The sequence below is a fragment of the Oncorhynchus nerka genome, linkage group LG9a, assembly GCF_034236695.1.
Source record: "Oncorhynchus nerka isolate Pitt River linkage group LG9a, Oner_Uvic_2.0, whole genome shotgun sequence".
Classification (NCBI taxonomy): domain Eukaryota; kingdom Metazoa; phylum Chordata; class Actinopteri; order Salmoniformes; family Salmonidae; genus Oncorhynchus; species Oncorhynchus nerka.
This window is the reverse complement of record NC_088404.1, coordinates 35,028,077-35,050,888: the sequence shown is the minus strand read 5'-3', so window position 1 is coordinate 35,050,888 and position 22,812 is coordinate 35,028,077. Positions and strand designations below refer to the sequence as shown.

General features: G+C 44.1%; 1 protein-coding gene across 6 annotated transcripts; it reads right to left on the bottom strand.

Moving 5' to 3' along the window:
• Positions 1-1,494: 1,494 nt before the first annotated feature.
• Positions 1,495-22,014, bottom strand: LOC115134213 (protein FAM107B-like). Of its 6 annotated transcripts, none has more exons than XM_029667959.2 (5): positions 21,788-22,013; positions 21,261-21,317; positions 6,246-6,420; positions 3,382-3,538; positions 1,495-3,153 (listed from the first exon to the last, which is right to left on the bottom strand). In XM_029667959.2, exons 3-5 carry the CDS (start codon positions 6,371-6,373, stop codon positions 3,034-3,036), a joined length of 405 nt encoding a protein of 134 aa, XP_029523819.1. In that variant the 5' UTR covers positions 6,374-6,420; positions 21,261-21,317; positions 21,788-22,013; the 3' UTR covers positions 1,495-3,033. The 6 variants fall into 6 exon arrangements, with proteins under 6 accessions (XP_029523819.1, XP_029523817.1, XP_029523822.1 ...); XM_029667957.2 differs by lacking the exon at positions 21,788-22,013 and adding an exon at positions 21,416-21,709; XM_029667962.2 differs by lacking the exon at positions 21,261-21,317 and having other exon boundaries at positions 21,860-22,014.
• Between the last annotated feature and the right edge of the window lie 798 nt (positions 22,015-22,812).

The following is a 22,812-nucleotide window of genomic DNA, read 5'->3' as shown; positions in this document are numbered from 1 at the left end:
CGGTGTTTCCTCTGACACATTGGTGTCGCTGGCTTCCGGGATAAGCAAGCAGTGTGTCAAGAAGCAGCGCTGCTTGGCAGGGTCTTGTTTTGGAGGACGCATGGCTCTCGACCTTCGTCTCTCCCGAGTCCATACGTGAGTTGAGCGATGGGAAAAGACTGTAACTACCAATTAGGATAGCCTAAAAGTGAATTTGTGGAATTTCTTTCCTTCTTAAGGCGTTTGAGCCAATCAGTTGTGTTGTGACAAGGTAGGGGTGGTATACAGAAGATGGCCCTATTTGGTAAAAGACCAAGTCCATATTATGGCAAGAACAGCAAAAAAAAGCAAAGAGAAATTACTTACTTTAAGACATGAAAGTCAGTCTGTCTGGAAAATGTCAAGAACTTTGAAGTTTCTTCAAGTGCAGCCTCAAAAACAATCAAGCTCTATGATGAAACTGGCTCATATGAGGACCGCCACAGGATAGGAAGACCCAGAGTTACCTCTGCTGCAGAGGATAAGTTCATTAGAGTTAACTGCACCTCAGATTGCAGCCCAAATAAATGCTTCACAGAGATCAAGTAACAGACACATCTCAATGTAAATTGTTCAGAGGAGTCTGCGTGAGTCAGGCCTTCATAGTCAAATTTCTGCAAAGAAACCACTACTAAAGGACACCAATAATAAGAAGAGACTTGCTTTGGCCAAGAAACACGAGCAATGGACATTAGACCGGTAGAAATCTGTCCTTTGGTCTGATGAGTCCAAATTTGAGATTTTTGGTTCCAACCGCTGTGCCTTTGTGAGATGCAGAGTGGGGGAATGGATGATATCCTCATGTGTGGTTCCCACCGTGAAGCATGTAGGAAGAGGTGTGATGGTGCTTGGCTGGTGACACTGTCAGTGATTTATTTAGAATTCAAGGCACACTTTACCAGCATGGCTGCCACAGCATTCTGCAGCAATATGCCATCCCATCTGGTTTTGCGCTTAGTGGGACTATCATTTGTTTTTCAACAGGACAATGACCCAACACACCTCCAGGCTGTGTAAGGGCTATTTGACCAAGATTGAGTGATGTAATGCTGTATCAGATGACCTGGCCTCCACAATTACCCAACCTCAACTCAATTGAGATGGTTTGGGATGAGTTGGACCGCAGAGTGAAGGAAAAGCAGTCAACAAGTGCTCAGCATATGTGGAAACTCCTTCAAGACTGTTGGAAAAGCATTCCAGGTGAAGCTGGTTGAGAGAATGCCAAGAGTGTGCATAGCTGTCATCAAGGAAGTGGTGGCTACTTTCAAGAATCTCAAATCTATTTTGATTTGTTTGACACTTTTTTGGTAACTACGTGATTCCATATGTGTTATTTCATAGTTTTGATGTCTCATTCTCCAATGTAGAAAATACAAAAAAATAAAGAAAAATCCTTCAATGAGTAGGTGTGTCCAACCTTTTGACTGGTTCAGTATATATAAGCACATTTTGAAGAACGACACACAGAGGAGTGTGAGCAGTTAAATGATATTTATTTAAAATAAGATGTTAAATCTGCAGAGGGACAGAGGAGAGGATTGTCTTACAATCTTACCCAGAGATTCAGAGAAGCACATAAACAAAGCATAGAACCAAATGCAATTATTGGAAAAGTTGGCTCCCATGTCCACTTACTTCCTGGTACATGACATCATCTCTGCCGACCTCACATCCAAAATAAGACTCATTTAATATCCCCTTTATTCATTTTTAAAAAATCTATTTGTTATAATTATAGAAATAAAAGACTACTTGCACACTTTGGGGAGTTCTAGTATTGCTTCAAATAGCATTAGCTGAAGAAGTGGCATGTTTAAAATTTAAAAAACTATCTGGGTGTTTTTTTCACACAACCACACACTTGTCCTCTCCTGAGGGATATACTACAAAGTAGGATCAATGACTTGGCCAGCTAACTTGCCCAAATATTCTGAAATAACTTTTTTTTTTTTTGAAATGGCATGCTCTAATTGACTTAACAACCAAAAACACATATCTAAAATTAGAATTTCTTAATTAACCAGAAAATCGAAGTTATTTCTGGTTGTTTATCAAAGTTAGCTGGCTGACTCATTGATCCTGCTTTGTAGTATATCCCTCTGTTCACGCTCCACACACTGAGCTGTAAAACTAATCTGAGATGTCTATATCTCCCTACATGGGGCTAAAATACGAAAAACATAAACATAAATAACAACAGTACATTCATTTGGCATTTTTACAAAACACAGCTTCAAGAGTCCATCCAGTGTCCGCTTTTCCATTCTGGGTTCTGATAATGAAAACAGAAACAACATAAAGGAGAGCTTTCTGTGGCTGGAGAGAAGGGTGGACAGGAGACAGAGGGGAAGACAGGAGACAGAGGGGAAGACAGGAGACAGAGGGGAAGACAGGAGACAGAGGGGTGGACAGGAGACAGAGGGGTGGACAGGAGACAGAGGGGAAGACAGGAGACAGAGGGGTGGACAGGAGACAGAGGGGAAGACAGGAGACAGAGGGGAAGACAGGAGACAGAGGGGAAGACAGGAGACAGAGGGGAAGACAGGAGACAGAGGGGAAGACAGGAGACAGAGGGAATGGAAACTCTGTGTTGGTTCTGTTGGTCCCTGCATCAGACCTCCCCAGAAGATTGACTGGCTGTTCTTCACGTGTAGCACGTTCATGTTAAGTCTCCTCTCTGTCCCTGTGTGTTGAGTGGAGAGGCTGAGGTGAGTACAGGTGGCTAAGTCTCCTCCCTGGCTGAGGTGAGGCGAGTACTGTGGTGAGGGGAGTACTGTAGTGGACAGACAAAGAGGTATGTAGTACTGCTGGTCTGTAGTGGGCAGACAAATTGGTCTGTAGTCTTTAAGTCTTTCTCAACAGGGTCAGATAAATCAGGAAGTCCATATCAGATAACATGTGCCATTGAATCTGCACACAGGCACACACACTCACATATGCACAAACATTCCTCTATGTACAGTACACAGTTGCTTTCTATTTTTCCACACACACAAACACACCACCCATGGCTCCCTAAGTGGTAAGTTCCTCCCCATTGGCCTCCTGCTTGGTCCTTCTCAGGTTGCTCTTCATCTTCACAAACTCAGGGGTGTTCTCCTGCTCCTCCTCATCCTTCTGCTGGTCCAACTCAAGCTAAACATACAAGATAGACAAGAAAGTTAGGTTACATGTTAGTACAAGTACATGTTAGCTTGTGTGTGATCCCCAACTGTCCTTTCCCTCTCTCTCTGTATTTATTTTCTCAAATGCTGTCAGTCTGTCCATCTTTACAGTGTTGGGTGTGTATGAGTAACACTGTGTGTGTGTGTGTGTGTGTGTGTGTGTGTGTGTGTGTGTGTGTGTGTGTGTGTGTGTGTGTACCTGTTCTAGTTTCTGTTGTCTCTTCATGAGCTCTATCTCCAGGTCGCTCCTCTTGGTGTGGGCCTCCTGCTCCTCCCTCTGGGCCTTGAGGACCTGCTCTCTCTTCCTCTTCTCCAGAACCTTCTGGAGCTCTGGTTTGTTCAGGGGAGCTAGGCCCCTTGGAGAAGCAACCAATCACAGATGTTATTATAGTACTTCCACAGCCAATGACAAGGCACTTTACTTACACAGACACACACAACTAATAATTGACCTGATTACAGTACGGACTGAGACAGGCAGTTCTACATTCATCTATCTGTCACTTCATATTCAGAGAAAGTTACATAAAGCTAAGCCATCCCAGATTAGCCTACATCTAGTAATCTTAGGCAAGCTAGGGGCCATGGCTGGACTGGACAGGAATTGGGATTGGGACTAGGAGATTGAGATTATGTGATGAAATGTATGATGGCGGCGGGTCTTGACTTGACCATACACACAGATCAGTGTTGAGACACACAATTAGTGAATATCAACCAATCAAAAGTATCCGCCTGTCTACAAATCATATCAACCTCTTTCCTAATATAGCTATCCCTTTCTTTCATTGAGCTGTCCCTTCTGCCAGAGATGACATGCCATTGATGAAACAGGCGTTTACGTTTTGTTGTTATACTACTGTGTAAAGTTCGGGATTTAGGATTCAGATATTCAATCTGAAAGAGTACAAACACCTATTAGTGAGATGACTACAATATTACCATTATATTAAAGCCTAAAATCTGAACCCTCAAACACTGTTGTTTTCATTCATGCAGTGTCTAACTACATTATTGATTGCCCTGGTTTTAATTGAAAATGTTGTTCAGTAGGACAAAAACAGGAGAATGTAAATGAGTGTTCTGAATAGACAATATCTAGTAGGATAGAATAGTGTGTGTTATATAGCCTGACCTCCATCCCTGTACATTTCAACTTTTTTTCAGTCTGACCTGAGTAAGTGATTTCAAAAGAGGTTAAATTAGAGTCTCAAAGATGCAGTTCTCTTCTCTGTGCACACGCGTGTGTATGTGTGACTGAACATCAGAGGTAGTTGAGGAGAGTGAGAGACCCTCTGTGGGAGATGGTGTTCTAATCCTCCTTGCACAACGTTCCCTCCCCCCTCTCTCCCTCCATCTATCCATCCATCTCTCTTTCTCTCACCCATCCATCTCTCTCATCATCACTAATCCGCTACACCCCAAACATTTCTCTCCATCCTCTTCCTCTCCTTCTCCTCTCTTATCCTCTCTCCTATGTATTTTTCCTCTCATCTCCTCCACAAAGAATACTAAAACCCAGTCAAAACATCTCCTCTTTCATATAATTTCTAAATCAATAGAGTCTAACGTATATACCTCATACCAACACTGAAACACACATAACACAAACACAATTCTTGTCCATCTCTATTTCACCCCTAACCCACTCCTTCTAACTCTTTCCCCCCTCTCTCCACCCCTCCATACTCCAGAGCACTGTGTTCATGTCCATAATGCACATGGTTCTGTGCAGCGTGCTAACAGGCAGGGCACAGTGATGTAACATCTGTCAACAGTACACACTGTGTTGGTGTGTGTGTGTTTATATATAGCATAGCATAGCAACATGAGAAAAGACAGACTTGAGCGTCAGCACTGAAGCTATCAAACACACGCACACACAGTCACACATGAACACAAATGAGCATGCACTCATAACCAGTGTGATTTGCTGCCACAGTCCATTCTGTAACTTACATCTTTCCAAGTGGCAACTGAAGGTACTACAAAAACATTGAACCCCAAAAAATATAAAATACATTTATGAATTTACCAAGACCCACCCATCTATTTTACCCACCCACTCAGTGCAGAGGCAGAGCTTTTCACCGGAAACACCATTATAAATTGTAAAAGTTACAGATTGTGATTGTCGTGTGCTTCTGTGCTATACTAATATTGAAAGTGTTCGGGTAGGAGGAACATTTCCGTGCAGTAAGAGCATGTTTTTACGTAATAGTTCTGAGACAGCAGAATGCACTAAAGGTTTTATATAATAGTTCTTATTAAAGTTGAATGCATTAAGGTTGACATAACACTACTGTGATGCGTCTCCCCCGGGGTGACCCCCGATACAGGATGTCATAGCATAGCAACACGCCGCAGTAGAACGCTGTCACACAGTCACAACAACAGATCTAGGATCAGCTAACTAAAACCTCTCTCCTAACCTTAACCAATAGACGTAGGACAACCTATCTGACCCCGAGGAAACACTGGATTATGAACAGAAACGGTAGGTGATCATAAACCTCTAATAGATCACACAGTCTGAGTTGAAGGTGAGGGTGAGGGTGAGGGTTATAAACTGTTCATAACCACCCTCATTGTCTTGGACTTCATCCATCCTCAGTCAGGGCCAGGATTTATGTCTATCATAACACAGTGATAAACCCTGTGTGGGTCAGTCAATGGAAGCTAAACTGGTGTTTATCCTCCATTGATGAATAGAAACTTGTTTACAGTTTCCCTCTTTTGAGTAAGGCAGGGATCTAGGAATCAGACAACTGGGAAAGAAGAAACAGGAGAAATGGAGGGGAAGAAGGAGAGGTGAAGTGTGTGTTGTGTTGCCCCAGTGTTTTCCCAGTGTTGCCCCAGTGTTGCCCCAGTGTTGTCCCCAGTGTTGCCCCCAGTACCCTCACATCTTTTGAGTAAGGCAGGGATCTGGGAATCAGACAACTGGGAAAGAAGAAACAGGAGAAATGGAGGGGAAGAAGGAGAGGTGAAGTATGTGTTGTGTTGCCCCAGTGTTTTCCCAGTGTTGCCCCAGTGTTGCCCCAGTGTTGCCCCCAGTACCCTCACCTCTTTTGGTTCATCATGAGTTCTCGATGGAGGTCCTGGTGGTTTCTGGAGCCCTTGACTGGGTTCAACAGTTTCTTGGGTTTGATCATCTCCTCACAGTCCCCCTCCAGATAGTCCGGCTCAGCCATTACACTCCTGCCCCGAGACAGAGACAGACCTGGGTCCACACACCGATCTGAGGGGATTCATTATGTTATTAGTCATTTATTATATGATTCATTTACTTGATCAATTTACTACTGTAATGGTTAACTACTCTCTCTCTCTCACACACACACACACACACACACACACACACACACACACACACACACACACACATTTAACATTTAAGTCATTTAGCAGACGCTCTTATCCAGAGCGACTTACAAATTGGTACACACACACACACACACACACACACACACACACACACACACATATATATATATACACACATATGCACACACACATTCTAAAATCACACCTCACTGTAGGCACCATTACATGTAGCTGTTTTAAGGCATTGTGTGTTTCTGTGCCCAGACATTACGACCCCCACTACTGATGGCAGAGTCTGGAGTTACATAATCATTCCCTTCCACCACAGGAATGTTCTATTCTCCATAAGGAGAACCATATCTGCATACAGACAGACTGCTCTCACTGCAGGTTTCTCAAATGCCGTTCTGAGAACAACAATACAAACATATACAAATCTCCACTTCTTTGTATATATATTCTGTATTTAAAATACTATACAGAGATTGCATTGGGATATATTACTACACACATAGAATACTAGTTGCGAAGCCAATCAGACATCAATCATCAAACAGGGAGTTCATCTCATGACCTATTCTCACAAACTGCTTTCAATGTCCAAATATAAAGACGACACATTTCCATTTCATACATTTGATCTATTCAGATCATCAGAGCACAATTTCCTGCACCCACCAAATGAATGAGTGCTATGTATGGATAGTAGCCTATGTGTTCTAGATAGATGCTCTATCTATTTCATATAGCCTACAGCTGATTTGTGTGTCCAAGACCCTTTTCCCCCTCGGAGACAATCCATTGTATTCGAAAAAACTCATTACAGAACATGAAATATGGCTATCCCGACACAGATAACTTCATAACACCACAACTACTGACAATCAGGATAACAGTACCCACACAGACATGGATAAATCTAACCCCGTATCCATTAATTACCATAGCCAGGTATAACAAGTTATGAGATACACTTATATCAGTAAAACATATGCATAATAAGACCGGCTAGAAGGCGTCAAGTGTTCATCAAACAACGCACAGTTTTACAAACTCTCCAACTTACCCTGCAGGAGGTGAGGAAAAACTGGTATTCTACACATAGTTGCCATCTGGACCATTGATTTGAAGTCATAGTAATAATAATAATAATACTAGTGGTACTGTACTATCAATAGCCTGGTATGACCTCTGGACAGGAAAAGAGAAAACAGAGGAGCTCCTGCTGGTCTGTGTGCACGCAGCTATTCTGGTTGGAATGAGCTTTGATGAGATGCACTATTATCTAATAGCAGCCCACTACACACACGCCCTCCCCTCACACACACACACACTCTCTCTCTCTCTCTCTCTCTCTCTCTGGAAACGTCAAATAACCGACAACAAGCTATTCTCTTTCTCAGAGTTCAAAGGTGAGCTAGGTGTGTAATTGGTCGCATTCCAATGTGTATGTGTTTCTATGAATTAGTAGCCTAGGCCAAAATTACTCTGAGATGTTAGAACTGTGGACATTACTTAGGCAATAGGAACATTTCATAGCCTATGACATAAGAAGCATTTCTCAGAATGGATCATCAGCATCACGCAGTGTAGGCTCCATGACCAAAAACACCCCATCTGCAATATAGGCCTGCAGCCTAATTCATAATATATATATTTTTTAAACATAAGTTTTAAACATCATCAATAATAACATCACAAGCATGGAGCTGTAATACTGTATGTCCCATTAAAAACAAGTGCCCTGAAGATATGTAATGTTTCTATCTCACCACTAGAGCGCGCTACTGCCTCACATCCCAGTGAAGACCATAACAAAGAGCCAGTTACATAACAAAGAGACGGATAAACAACCATGTCTCCCAAACGTTTTGAATGGGGTTTTTCTCTTGATGAGGGCCAGATGTACTAAGTATTTGCATGAGAGGAACAGTCGATAAATAATTTGCATGAGAGGAACATCCTCAGAGAGGAACAGTCGACAAAGAAAAACAGAAAGATGATACTTAGATCCCATTATGTGAGAGATGAGACTATTGTTTTTTACACCGTGTGGGGTATACATGTGCAGACATTGCACTTGAACAAAACAAAACGTTTTGCCGTCATTACTACACATAACCCCTGTGTATTTCATATGAAGGCAATAGTGTGTGTGCTCATGCATACTGTGTGTATGTGTGTCTGTGCTGTGGGTGTGCGTGTCTGTGCTGTGGGTGTGCGTGTCTGTGCGTGTCTGTGCTGTGTGTATGCGTGTCTGTGCTGTGGGTGTGCGTGTCTGTGCTGTGGATGTGCGTGTCTGTGCTGTGGGTATGCGTGTCTCTGCTGTGGGTATGCGTGTCTGTGCTGTGGGTATGCGTGTCTGTGCTGTGGGTGTGCGTGTCTGTGCTGTGGGTATGCGTGTCTGTGCTGTGGGTGTGCGTGTCTGTGCTGTGGGTATGCGTGTCTGTGCTGTGGGTGTGCGTGTCTGTGCTGTGGGTGTGCGTATCTGTGCTGTGGGTGTGCGTGTCTGTGCTGTGGATATGCGTGTCTGTGCTGTGGGTGTGCGTGTCTGTGCTGTGGGTGTGCGTGTCTGTGCTGTGGGTGTGCGTGTCTGTGCTGTGGGTATGCGTGTCTGTGCTGTGGGTGTGCGTGTCTGTGCTGTGGGTGTGCGTGTCTGTGCTGTGGGTGTGCGTGTCTGTGCTGTGGATATGCGTGTCTGTGCTGTGGGTGTGCGTGTCTGTGCTGTGGGTGTGCGTGTCTGTGCTGTGGGTGTGCGTGTCTGTGCTGTGGGTGTGCGTGTCTGTGCTGTGGGTGTGCGTGTCTGTGCTGTGGGTGTGTGCGTGTCTGTGCTGTGGGTGTGCGTGTCTGTGCTGTGGGTGTGCGTGTCTGTGCTGTGGGTGTGCGTGTGCTGATTGTGTACATCAAAAGCAATAACCGTAAGTGAGAGCAGCGGTGGGTAGCGGAGCAAGCAGGTGGGGGGTGGAGCAAGCAGGTGGGGGTGGAGCAAGCAGGTGGGGGTGGAGCAAGCAGGTGGGGGTGGAGCAAGCAGGTGGGGGGTGGAGCAAGCAGGTGGGGGTGGTGCAAGCAGGTGGGGGTGGAGCAAGCAGGTGGGGGGTGGAGCAAGCAGGTGGGGGGTGGAGCAAGCAGGTGGGGGGTGTTAAGAAAGCATCCGTTTGGCTTTAACACATCTGGTGGCAGTTCCACTTCCTCGCCTCATGGGAAAAGGAAGTGACATAGGGAGTTGAAAGGGCCTACACTCAACTACTGTCCCCTCTAAAGTCCCAGATGGGCTACATCTCAATAGTCTGCTTTTACTATCCTCATCTCCTTTTCATCTCCTTTTCTTCGTGACCAATTATCAAGGACGACCGGACTGGTGAAAATATAGTTCAGAAAATCTACCTGTGGTTTTTAAAAAATAATAAAAGGGAAGAGTATGGAGACATGTCCTCTCCCTTCTTGCCTGAGACAGACAGACATTCAGAGAGGTGTGACATACTGCCACCAGACTTGCGCACTACAATACTGTCACAGAGAGCTCTGTCCTTTCTTTCCCATCTAGTTGGTCACTCAACCGTCTGTGTGGTCATACTCCCCAGATGAATCCTTTGCCTAGGAAGGTGACACACATGACAGTAAAAAAAAACACACACACACACACACACACACACACACACCTTATCCTGTGGGACATATCTGTCAACACTAAGACCCAATCACCATTTATAGGTCAAAGCTTTCAACACCGTGTGTGTGTGTGTGTGTGTGTGTGTGTGTGTACATTACTTTTCTGGAGTGCACTTCCTGCTATTCCAGGCATCCCAATTAAAACAGCTCCTTCATTTTTATAGGTGTAGGAACCAGACGGCTTTTATTTGAGAATCTCAATTGCATACTTCTCGCGTCCTCTTGCCTCCCTCTCAAAACCCATTGGAGGAGAATGTCAGAGGGGAGGGACCTAGGAAGAGGCGAGTAGAGAAGACGAGACGAGCATGCAATTGAGATCCAGTTATGTCCGACAACCTCAACACAGAGGAACTAACACTGTAAACACACTGCTATATGTTCAGAGGACACTGTTGTACTGCCCACACAGGAAAGGAGAGGAGTCAAACTGCAGTTTTCATCTTCTTTTTTACTCTTTGCATGTCACCCCTGCCACCAACTCTACGCGACTATGACCTCACATCCTGTGTGTGAGTGACACTGGGAAACCAGCGGGTAGGAGATAGGGGTGAAAGGTAAAAATAAACAGAGAGAGATAGAGACAGGGAGAATCAGAGGGTGTCAACATCTCAAAAGAAATACTAATGAGTGAACTAATGGGCGAGCACCTTCTGATTGGGTGTCCATTTGTGTTTATATTTTTAAGTAGGAAAGAGTGAGAGGGAGGAAGGAAGGGAGGGAATGACGGTGTGAGTGTGTGTATAAAGGAGGTGTGTTTGTGTAAAGGAGGTGTGCATGTGCGTCCCTGTATCTACCCTTGCAGGCTGCATTAGGGCTAATTGAATGACAGTCCTGGCACAGCACACAGAGTGCTGCACTAGGATATTGCATCAGCATTGCTTGCTCTTCGTTGGGTCTGAACTAACAGCAGCACTACAAGTTTCAACAGACATGCACGCACACACTCACGTATGTCGGCATGCACACACAAACTTTCTGTTGTTGGCCTGGTGCCGAGGGTGTGAGTGATGACTGGTCACCATGGTGATGGTGGAGCAATGACAGTTGAGTGCAAGTTGTGAGATGATTTAGACTAAAATAATCTAAATGATGGGAAATTACACTTGCTTATTGCAAGGTCGGAGGTTGAGAGAACCCCTTTCACTTTGTTCATGTAGTTCTGATGCCCTCAGAGTGAGAGGGAGAGATATGCCCCCCTATCCCCCACAACAACACACAACACACACATACACAGGGAGTTAGGAAAGCAAAGGCTAGCTTTCAAACAGAAATTTGCATCCTATAGCACAAACTCCAAAAGGTTCTGGGACACTGTAAAGTCCATGGAGAATAAGAGCACCTCCTCCCAGCTGCCCACTGCACTCAGGATAGGAAACACTGTCACCACTGATAAATCTACGATAATCGAGAATTTCAATCAGCATTTTTCTACGGCTGGCCATGCTTTCCACCTGGCTACCCCTACCCCGGTCAACAGCTCTGCACCCCCCACAGTAACTTGCCCAAGCCTCCCCCATTTCTCCTTCACCCAAATCCAGATAGCTGATGTTCTGAATGTGCTGCAAAATCTGGACCCCTACAAATCAGCTGGGCTAGACAATCTGGACCCTCTCTTTCTAAAATTATCCACCGCAATTGTTGCAATCGTTATCACTAGCCTGTTCAACCTCTTTCGTATCGTCTGAGAACCCTAAAGATTGGAAAGCTGCCGCTGGTCATTCCCCTCTTCAAAGGGGGAGACACTCTAGACCCAAACTGTTACAGACCTGTATCTATCCTACCCTGCCTTTCTAAAGTTTTTGAAAGCCAAGTTATTAACAAACAGATCACCGACAATTTGGAATCCCACCGTACCTTCTCCGCTATGCAATCTGGTTTCAGAGCTGGTCAAGGGTGCACCTCAGCCACGCTCAAGGTCCTAAACGATATCATAACCGCCATCGATAAAAGACAATACTGTGCAGCCGTCTTCATCGACCTGGCCAAGGCTTTCGTCTCTGTCAATCACCGCATTCTTATCGGCAGACTTGGTTTCTCAAATGACTGCCTCGCCTGGTTCACCTACTACTTCTCAAATAGAGTTCAGTGTGTCAAATCGGAGGGCCTGTTGTCCGGACCTCTGGCGGGCTCTATGGGGGTGCCACAGGGTTCAATTCTCGGGCCGACTCTCTTTTCTGTATACATCAATGATGTCACTCTTGCTGCTGGTGATTCTCTGGGATCCACCTCTATGCAGACGAAACCATTTTGTATATTTCTGGCCCCTCTTTGGACACTGTGCTAACAAACCTCCAGATGAGCTTCAATGCCATACAACACTCCTTCCGTGGCCTCCAAAGGCTTTTAAATGCAAGTAAAACTAATTGCATGCTCTTCAAACGATCGCTGCCCGCACCCGCCTGCCCGTCTAGCATCACTACTCTTGACGGTTCTGACTTAGAATATGTGGACAACTACAAGTACCTAGGTGTCTGGTTAGACTGTACACTCTCCTTCCAGACTCACATTAAGCATCTCCAATGCAAAATTAAATCTAGAATCGTCTTCCTATTTCGCAACAAAGCATTCTTCACTTATGCTGCCAAACATACCCTCGTAAAACTGACTATCCTACCGATCCTTGACTTCGGTGATGTCATTTACAAAATAGCCTCCAACACTCTACTCAGCAAATTGGATGCAGTCTATCACAGTGCCATCATTTTTGTCACCAAAGCCCCATATACTACCCACCACTGAGACCTGTATGCTTTCACTGGCTGGCCCTCGCTTCATATTGATCGCCAAACTTACTACAGTTGCACACACTGTATATAGATTTTCTATTGTGTTATTTACTGTACGTTTGTTTATTCCATGTGTAACTCTGTTGTTGTTTATGTCGCACTGCTTTGCTTTATCTTGGCCAGGTCGCAGTTGTAAATGGGAACTTGTTCTCAACTGGCCTACCTGGTTAAATAAAGGTGAAATAATAAATAAATAAAAACATTTAGCTATGAAGAAAACCCTGAGAAAAAGATAGAGATGTACAGCCTTCTAACTGACAGAGAAGAGATGGAGAGATGAGGAGGAGGAGGAGGAGGAGGGGGAGGAGGAGGAGGAGGAGGAGGGGGAGGAGGGGGAGGAGGAGGAGGAGGAGGAGGGGGAGGAGGAGGAGGAGGAGGAAGAGGGGGAACGGAGGAATATGTGGAACAGTGACATTTAGCAGCTCAGATGTTGTTTCTCACGCAGGTCCCTACACGAAGCGCACACACCCAGAATGAGTTTCGGGTGGCTGAGGTTTGGTTAGTATTTCCTGTCCCAGAGCTCAAATTTGAAGGGGCTGAGGAGAGGGCTGGAATTTTAGGGTCTCTTCCCTGAATGACTGCTGGGAGATCACCGCTCCTTTCACACACACACTGAATGACGTCAAATTGGGGTTCTGGTTCTATACATCAGACTTTTCTCAGAACACACACCCACATAGAGCTGAGTGAGTCATGCCAGGCATGCTCTGTGTCAGACACTAGGAATGTGAACTGAACTACAAACGCCACTTCAGTTCACTAGGAGGAGCCCTGTAAGGCTGTAAATTCATAACACTGGGAATACTGAAACAGTGAAATGGAACATTTGTGAACTCTAATCAGCCCTGATGTCATTCCTCAGGGAACAGTGAAAACAGTAAGACAGCCCAAGTACAACACATCCTATCAGTGTCAGCCTTCCACTGAGGGATTTAGCAGTATAGCAACCAGGCAAGAGACACACCACAACATCATGTCTACAGGCACAGAGAATGTTGCTTTCCTCAAGTACACCATTCTTGTCCATTGCAGCTTGTGCAAACTTGTCTTTTCTGGGAAGTGAAAGTGCAACAGCAGCATTTCCCAACCATGACCTGAGCATTTAACATGCCATGGTCAGAGTGTACGAGCGGCTCGAGTTAGGATTCAATTCTACGTCGGGCAGAAATGACTGTTTGAATCAGGAACATTTCCTCTCACGACCTCTACAAGCCAGAACATTGAATAAAATGAAATGTTAACATACTTTACCAGTTGCCCGTGTGGTTGTTCCTTTTGGCGATAGGAATTTGAGATAAAATATCCATAAAAAAGTATCATTTCTTCGACATTTCAAAGTGCTGGTAGTGTGTTCAGATTTATATCACCTGAAGCATGTGCTAGTGCATGTATTTTCATCTTGTGCACATGATGTAATTGTACTTTCTGGTGGATATATTGTCTCACATTCCTACCGCCAAAAGGACCACCCGGTTATTTCATTTCACGTTTCGGCTTGTAGAGGTCGTGAAAGGAAACATTCCTGATTCAAACGTTCATCTCTGCCCGACATACAGTATAATGAATTCAATGCAATTCGACGTTGGGTTTATAGCAGAGGATATATGTAGCTTTGTTCATAAACCTTTCTGTACAGAGATGTTCTCTCCCTCTCTTTGCCACACCCAGGCATCTTCCTGTGGGGCAATCTCCACACTGTACAGTGAGATGGCTCCACTTAATGTGTACTTCCTGTTGTTAGGAGCTTTCTCTCTCATACTAAGTAACTAACCAACCAAACTAGCTAACTACCTAACTAACCAACTAGCTAACTCGCTGGTCCCAGTTCTACATTAAAACCCAATGTATCTCTGAAACCTGTGAAGACAAACTGTCTGTTTTAACTCAACAGATTTTCTGAGGCACTGAGTGTGGTATTTATCCATGAGCTTTAGCATATCTCTTAGTTTGACACGAAATAGATATACTGGGAGGGAAAAGTGAAGTCATGTTCCTCCCCCATTGTTAAGGGTTATTTTTCAAGGAGAGGCTTGTGTTATCATACACACACTCACACACGTTATGACTGGCAGGGTCAGAGGCAGAATAAAGAGTGAATGGAGCTCATTGAAAGAGCAGAGGCATCAGTTTGAGTCCCGCCATAGGAATGTGATGAACCTGCAGAACTATTGTAATACTGGAGCACGGCCCCATCCACACATACAGTACACACCTCAGAGAACAGAGGATAGTAGAGTGAAATACACAGGTGGCTGTGTAACTAACCACTATCCTCCAGACAGACAAGGGGAAATCAAAGCCTGTTCATAACCCCCCCCCCACCCCCCCCACCACCACCACACACACACACACACACCCCTGCTGGACACCAGCCTCACAAATGATGGGGGTGGGGTAGAGGGGGCTGTTTTGGGTGGCAGCTGTCCCTCTCTCCTGTCCCCCTGACACAATGGCAGCTCTATGGGTCACATATACCCCCTCACAGCTGGGACCAACGCATGTGTGCATAGGAATGCTCAAGGTATATCTGACCAACCATATCTCTTCACTTTAGGTCAGACACCACCGCGAGGAGGAATGACCTTACTTCAACAAACACACATACCGTTTGAACAGACAGTCAGACCCATGCAGATCTCTTATTGTGAGCTAAGCCCTGATTGGATGGAGGGTATGGTAGCGCAGATTAGGTATCCTTTGTTTACATGCTGCTGCAAAAAACAGCATCAACAACAACTGTTTCCATTAGCAACATGTTTGATACCATAACAGTGAGGGACAGACAGATGCACATACACATGCACCACAGGGGCACAAAAACACACACACAGAACAGGGTAATGGTACACAACCACAAACACTAATTGAACACATTTCTCACCAAACAACCAGGTGTCCCAATAGCAGACTAATAGGAGTTATCATCATACACTGTCTTTGTTCTCTTTTGTGTTTTGTTGTAAATTGCAGCACAAATCGGAGTTGTAATGTAGCAAAACACAATATACAGAAAAAAAAAAATCGATCTTTTTTGTCAACAAGCTATTTTCAATATACTGCTTGACAGAGACGCTAAGCTGCTAGTCATCAAGTTAACAAAGTTGGTACCAGATGAGTTTGGCAATGGAGCCCTCCTTGTCTGGAGAAATAAATGAACGCTTCTAAGCTTTGTTTCGGGAAAAAACGGATCACTCAGAGTTCCAATGCGGCAATTGTTTGCTTCCCCGAGGATTATAGGCTTGAGGTGGATTCCTTGATCACACAGGTTGCCAGTCTATGTAAGAAACTGGGGAAAATGCAGAGTGGAATGTTAACATTTTCTATACCGGTGGTTGGACAGCGTTCACGCTTATTGGGTGCATCTCCGACTTGTCGTTTGTCATTATCTGACTGGCCGGTGTTGCCCGGAGCTCCCCCATCTGATAGTGGAGTTAAAGGTGCACAGCAAGAGGAGCAAGGCAATCAACGATGGTCGCATGTTACGAGCTGTGGAAGTTCGAAGGTAGCGGCCTCCCGCAAAGCAGTCTACACTCCCAACGAGAGGCCCGGAGCGGAAACAAACAACAAATAGTTTCGACGTCCTGGTGCCTGTGTCTGCAGCCTCAGTGCCTACTACTACGATTTTGAAGTCGTCAATCTTCCGTCCCTGCTCTGGGTCGAGTGGCACTTCTCCATCTGTCGGAGGCCTGCACCAGGCCCAGGGAGCAACGGGCTCAAGTTATCCTGGCTCTCGCCAGTCCATAAAGGGTTCTTCGAATCCTGTGAAGCATGGGAGTGGACGGATTTCCTCATCCTTCTCGCCAGCCGTGATTTTGGGCAGCTCCATGGTAAGAAATGTGACCGTACCTGATGCAAAAACAATGCCCTATCCAGGAGCGAGAGTAAATGAAATTACTAAGCTGCTCCCGAATGTACTACGCCAGGACATGGAAATCGATTCTATCGTAGTCCATGTGATTTTAATTACATTATGAAGAGCAGCTCTGAACAGTTGAAACTGGATTTTAAAGAGCTGATTGACTCTCTGCTAGACACTAACAAAAGACCCATCATATCTGGCCCTGTGCCCTCTGAATCGTGGCATTGAACACTTTAGCAGGATTCTTTCTCTTCACAACTGGCTATGTGATTATTGCAGCTCAATGGGTGTAACTTTTGTTGACAATGCCAGCAACACACACTGATACTACATATCCAAGTATATCTGACCAAATTATTAAAGACAAGCATTGTAATTTTTTAGTAGTGTACGATATTGCCACTCCTATTTTGCCATAGATTCCATTTAAGCCTACTAGAAAGTGTTTGCCCCCAGGCTTGGAGGGAAGAAAAAGTCATTCCGCTACCTAAATCCCTCTTTACTGGCTCAAATAGCCAACCAATCAGCCTGTTACCAACCCTTAGTACACTTTTGTAAAAAGAAATGTGTTTGACCAGATACAGTACTATTTTACAGTAAACAAATTGACAACAAACTTTCTGCATGCTTATAGATAAGGACATTCAACAAGCACAGTACTTACACAAATGACTGATGATTGGCTGAGAGAAATTGATAATAAAATATTGTGCGGTCTGCTTTGTTAGACTTCAGTGCGGCTTTGATTTTATTGATCATAGTCTGCTTCTGGAAAAATGTATGTGTTATGGCTTTCCACCCCCTACTATTTTGTGGATAAAGAGTTACCTGTCTAACAGAACCCAGAGGGTGTTCTTTGATGGAAGCCTGTCCAACATGATCCAGGTAGAATCAGGAATTCCCCAGGGCAGGTGTCTAGGCCCCTTACTTTCTTCAATCTTTACTAATGACATGCCCCTGATTTTGCGTAAAGCCAGTGATAACTCAACACTATACATGTCAGCTACTACAGCAACTAAAATGACTGCAACACTTAACAAAGAGCCGCAGGGACAAATCATTCACTAAACCCTAAACATCAACTAAATCTAAATCATGTGGAAATTGAGCAAGTTGACGTGACTAAACTGCTTGGAGTAACCCTGGATTGCAAATTGTCATGGTCAAAACATGTTGATATAACAGTAGCTAAGATGGGGAGAAGTCTGTCCATAATAACAGCACTATCAACAAGGCAGGTCCTACAGGCCCTAGTTTTGTCGCACCTGGTGTACTGTTCAGTAGTGTGGTCAGGTGCCACAAAAAGGGACTTAGGAAAATTGCATTTGCCTCAGAACCGGGCAGCACAGCTGGCCCTTGGATGTCCACAGAGTGCTAATATTAAAAATAATATTAATAATATTAATATACCCACAAGACATGCCACCAGAACAGAACAGAAAGTCCAGAACAGACTATGGGAGGCGCACAGTACTACATAGTCCATGACTACATGGAACTCTGTTCCACATCAAGTAACTAATGCAAGCAGTAAAATTAGATTTAAAAACCATATCAAATTACACCTTATGGAACAGCGGGGACTGTGAAGCAACATAAACATAGGCACATACATATGCATACACACACACACGTATACATAGATTTTGTACTGTAGATATGTGGTAGTGGTGGAGTAGGGGCCTGAGGGCACACAGTGTGTTGTGAAATCTGTGAATGTATTGTAATGTTTTTAAAATTGTATGAACTGCCTTAATTTCGCTGGACCCCAGGATTAGTAGCTTCTACCTTGACAGCAGATAATGGGGATCCATAATAAATACAAATACAAATTACGGCTCTGAAACTCTTGCCCATTATAATAACTATGAACAGTTAGTTAGTTGGCCTACTCGGTGACTTTAGTTTCCGACTGAGCTCAAAGAGTACAGTAATGCGGTCATGTACCTCCATTCTGAAGAAAGACTGTGTGTGTGTGTGTGTGTGTGTTAAATAATACAGGATCATATGTCTTATCATATGATTCAGCCTAGGTGTTAATCTAATGAATGTAGCTCAAACTCCCATTGTCCTGTATCCTTCAGCCCGATGAGCTCTCTTACTGTTGGGAAGGGGAGCTTTTAGAGTCTCTCTGTGTTTCTGTGTGTGTGTGTGTGTGTGTGTGTCAGTGTGTAAACCCATTTTCTTTTAAATATAGAGTGGCTGGTGTGGTAATGGTACTTTATTCAGATTGAACCTCCTAAACCAATGAAGTGAAATCAATGCAACACCATAGAGAAGTTGTGTGTGTGTGTGCATGCATTCATGTCTTTGTTCCATGCCATAAACATTCAGAGAGGTCGTGTATGAATATGTAATAATAAAACGGTGTTGGTGTGTAAGTGTGTAAGCACATGCTGTATGGCCCCATCTTTTGTTTGGTTAATGTTATTGAACACCATTTGTAGGGCAGAAAGAGAGAGTAAAACATGTTGCAGGTGTGTGATCGCCTCCAGCCCTCAGCTCTATCATCAAGTCTAGTACACACAGAGGAAAGGGGAGAGATCCCCCCCCCCTCCTCCTCCCCATGCCGCCATAATGCGGATCCATGGCAACCATAGCGCCAGCATGGTGTAAATACATCCTTTGTGTTCTAGGGTTCTAGGTTATGGGCAATTCCATGGTAAAGGAATTATGCTGATTCAGAACTTTAACACAGCATACAACTCTATCCACAACGACTACGTTTTACAATTTACACAGAACATTTTACAAAGACACATTTCACTGGAAGAACAGTACAAATGCAACGTTTGGTAACAGAATCATTATGTTACCAAACTTTGCATCTGCACTGTATCTTATGTAGCCTAGCCTAGCCTAGCCTATACACATATATCCAGATCATATTCAACAAAGTGATCTACTGTCAGGGAACCAGTGGTTGTGGAGCACATAACAAAGACAAGTCTTTATTATGACATGATCAGATGATTTTATCCAAGACAAATATATACGTGGAGCATGTGGCAATCAGACTCACAACCTCCCAACTCTAGCGGAGTCATCTGAGGCAGATCAAGCCCTAAAAGACCAGCTCTTTGCACAAAGAAAAACACGAATACGCAGACAAAGACACATAAGCAACAAGGTAGACTTTACGGATCATAAATGCTCATCATATGGGAGGAGGTTAGTGGAAACTAAATCAGAGAGAGAGAGAACTAGACCAAGAGAGAGCTAGAGGGAGGTATGTGCAGCATTGGCAGTATAGGTCTGCTCAGAATAGTCTGCTGACTAATGAACATGGTTGTCCTACTCCAACCGCACAGTGACACAGAGAAATATGGCACACTGATTGATGTACAGTATATACCTAGAGGGACCTAAACACACATGTGCATTCTGAGATATGGACAAATTCCATTCCAGAATACCTGAGACAGGGACACATTCCATTCCAGAATACCTGAGACAGGGACACATTCCATTCCAGAATACCTGAGACAGACATCTATTTGTGGCGTATTGCTGCACATTGTAGTTGGTAATGTATATCCTTGATATATCACTGGGGATGATATGTCTTCATTCCATGGAGATCCCATGGAACCCGTGTGTGTGTGTGTGTTGCGTGTGTGCGCGCGCGCGTGTGTGTGTCCCATACGGGAAACATGATGAACAAAGAAAGAGCAGGATCAGGGGAAGCGAGAGCAAGATAGAGAGAGAAAAAGAGAGAAAAGGAGGGGGTAGTTCAAAGATCAGAAAACAGATGTAAAGCAAACTGCCTTCTAAATGACTACCACATGTGTTGGCACTTCCCTCTCTTCCTCACTCACTCACTCTCTCTACTCTGGAACACAGTGCAACTCACTCATTCATATTCTCCCTTTCTCTTATTCATCTATTTCACTCATCTCTCCCATCTCCTTCTCTTTTTCTCACCCTTTATTCGTATTTATCCCCTCCAACTCTATGGCAGCCCCTGATTACTGTAAGTGAACTTCAGAGAAATTACTCAAGACAATTAGTTCCTCTGTGACCCAATGATTTGTTTACTTAAGATGTGGTTCTGAGTTCTGAGTCAATTCCAACTAGTATCTGTAGAATATAATATTTTATTGACCTCGAGATTGACTCTCCCCCATACATTGCTTCACTTCTGTCTGATAGATATGAGATACTTCTGAGTTTAGTATGGTTCAAGTTTGACTACTGTAGCTGTCAGAAGGAGCCTAGTCTATATGTTATTACTGACTACACACACACACAGTGGATTTCTGGTTGACAGTGATAGACCAGTGTGTCAGTGATTACTAGGGCCATGTGCTCCAGACAGCAGAGCAGTTCATCATGGCATGTCTATATGATGCTGTCAAACACTGGGGGACACACAATCTCATAAACAGTTGATCACTCAGACTTCAGCTATCCAACTCCAAAATAACAAAAGGCACCTACCTGATAAAGCGGGAATCTTAGCCCACTTCAGTAACAATATGTAGCCTGCAGTCCTATCTGTCGATATCAAATAAGTACAGAAAATCACTCACACACATTGCTTCATAAGATTTAAAATAACATGTTTCATAAACTCATAGGTTAAACTTCCTCACGTTTATAAGGATTGATTGGAGGCAGACAGATGGGCGAAACAACCGTCTGATTCTAAATGTACGCTGCTTCTTTCTTCACTGTCCCGTTCGTAAGAAAAACAACATGCGCTTCTGAAGCAACAATGAGCCTCGAGTTTCAGTTTTTTTCTATAACCTCCAATACAACACTTATCATTGCGGCTTTGTTTTAAGAATATTAAACAACACTAGATTATTATATATCGAACACTACACGCGGCCCAATGTATATGTTATAACCAAAGCAGGCGCACTGCTTTGTGTACTGTGCGCTCAGACAGAACAAAAACGCGCGCGCGCACGCACACACACACACACACACACACACACACACACACACACACACACACCTACCTAAACTCGATCCCGACGTTACTTCTCCAAATGGACTAGTTTAATAATTAAAAGGACAACGTGGTTTTTAACCTCATTGGTGCGTCTCCAGATCACTTCTCCGTTTAGGTTTGCCTGCTATTCTGCTTTTCTCCTTCGAAACTGTACAACTGCACACACATACACACTCGGGACCCATAGAAAATATAGATTAATGCTGAATGGGCGGGCCATTGTGATGTCATACTCCTCCTCTCTTTCTCTATCTGCTCAAGCTGTTGACGGGAGAGACATATTTTTTTTACATTCTATGGGGGAGACCCCTTACGCCCGGGGCGGGGCGTGGCAGGGTAGCGATGGGCTGGGAGATGGCGCGCGCAACACACAATACAGAGCGGCACCCACATATAAAGGGTGCATCCATCCGTTACATAGAAAACCTTTAAGGTTAATAAGCTACTTTTCATCTACTGATTTTATACGTTTGCGCTCAAAAATGCTAAATATCCCAACTATTATCATACCATGTGTGTATTGTATTGTATTAGTTAGCAGACTAAATGTTGCTGCGGTAGAGTAGTTCATCTTCATACAGATCAGCCACTACTGGGTCTGCTCAGCTACCTCCTCCTGTTTAAGCTGCTGTTTGAAACCACTAGTTTAACTAGAGATCTGCCCGTTTCAGTCTAGGCTACTATCTCCCCGGTGACCACATGACCAGGCCCACTGATAGGCATGGTGGTCCAGGATTCTGTGTGTGTTGTTGGGGAGACTGAAGACTGAACATGTGAGAGGGGGCCAAAGGGGTTCAATCAAATGTTATTGGTCACATGCTTTGAATACAACAGTTGTAGACTTTACCACGAAATGCTTACTTATTTGCCCTTTCCCATGAATGCAGAGTTAACAAGTAAAACATCTATAATTTTAATAGTAACATAATAAAATAACAATGATGAGGCTATGTACAAGGATTACCTTACCGAGTAACATGCAGGGGTATGAGGTAGTTGAGGTAATTGAGGTAATATGTACATGTAGGTAGG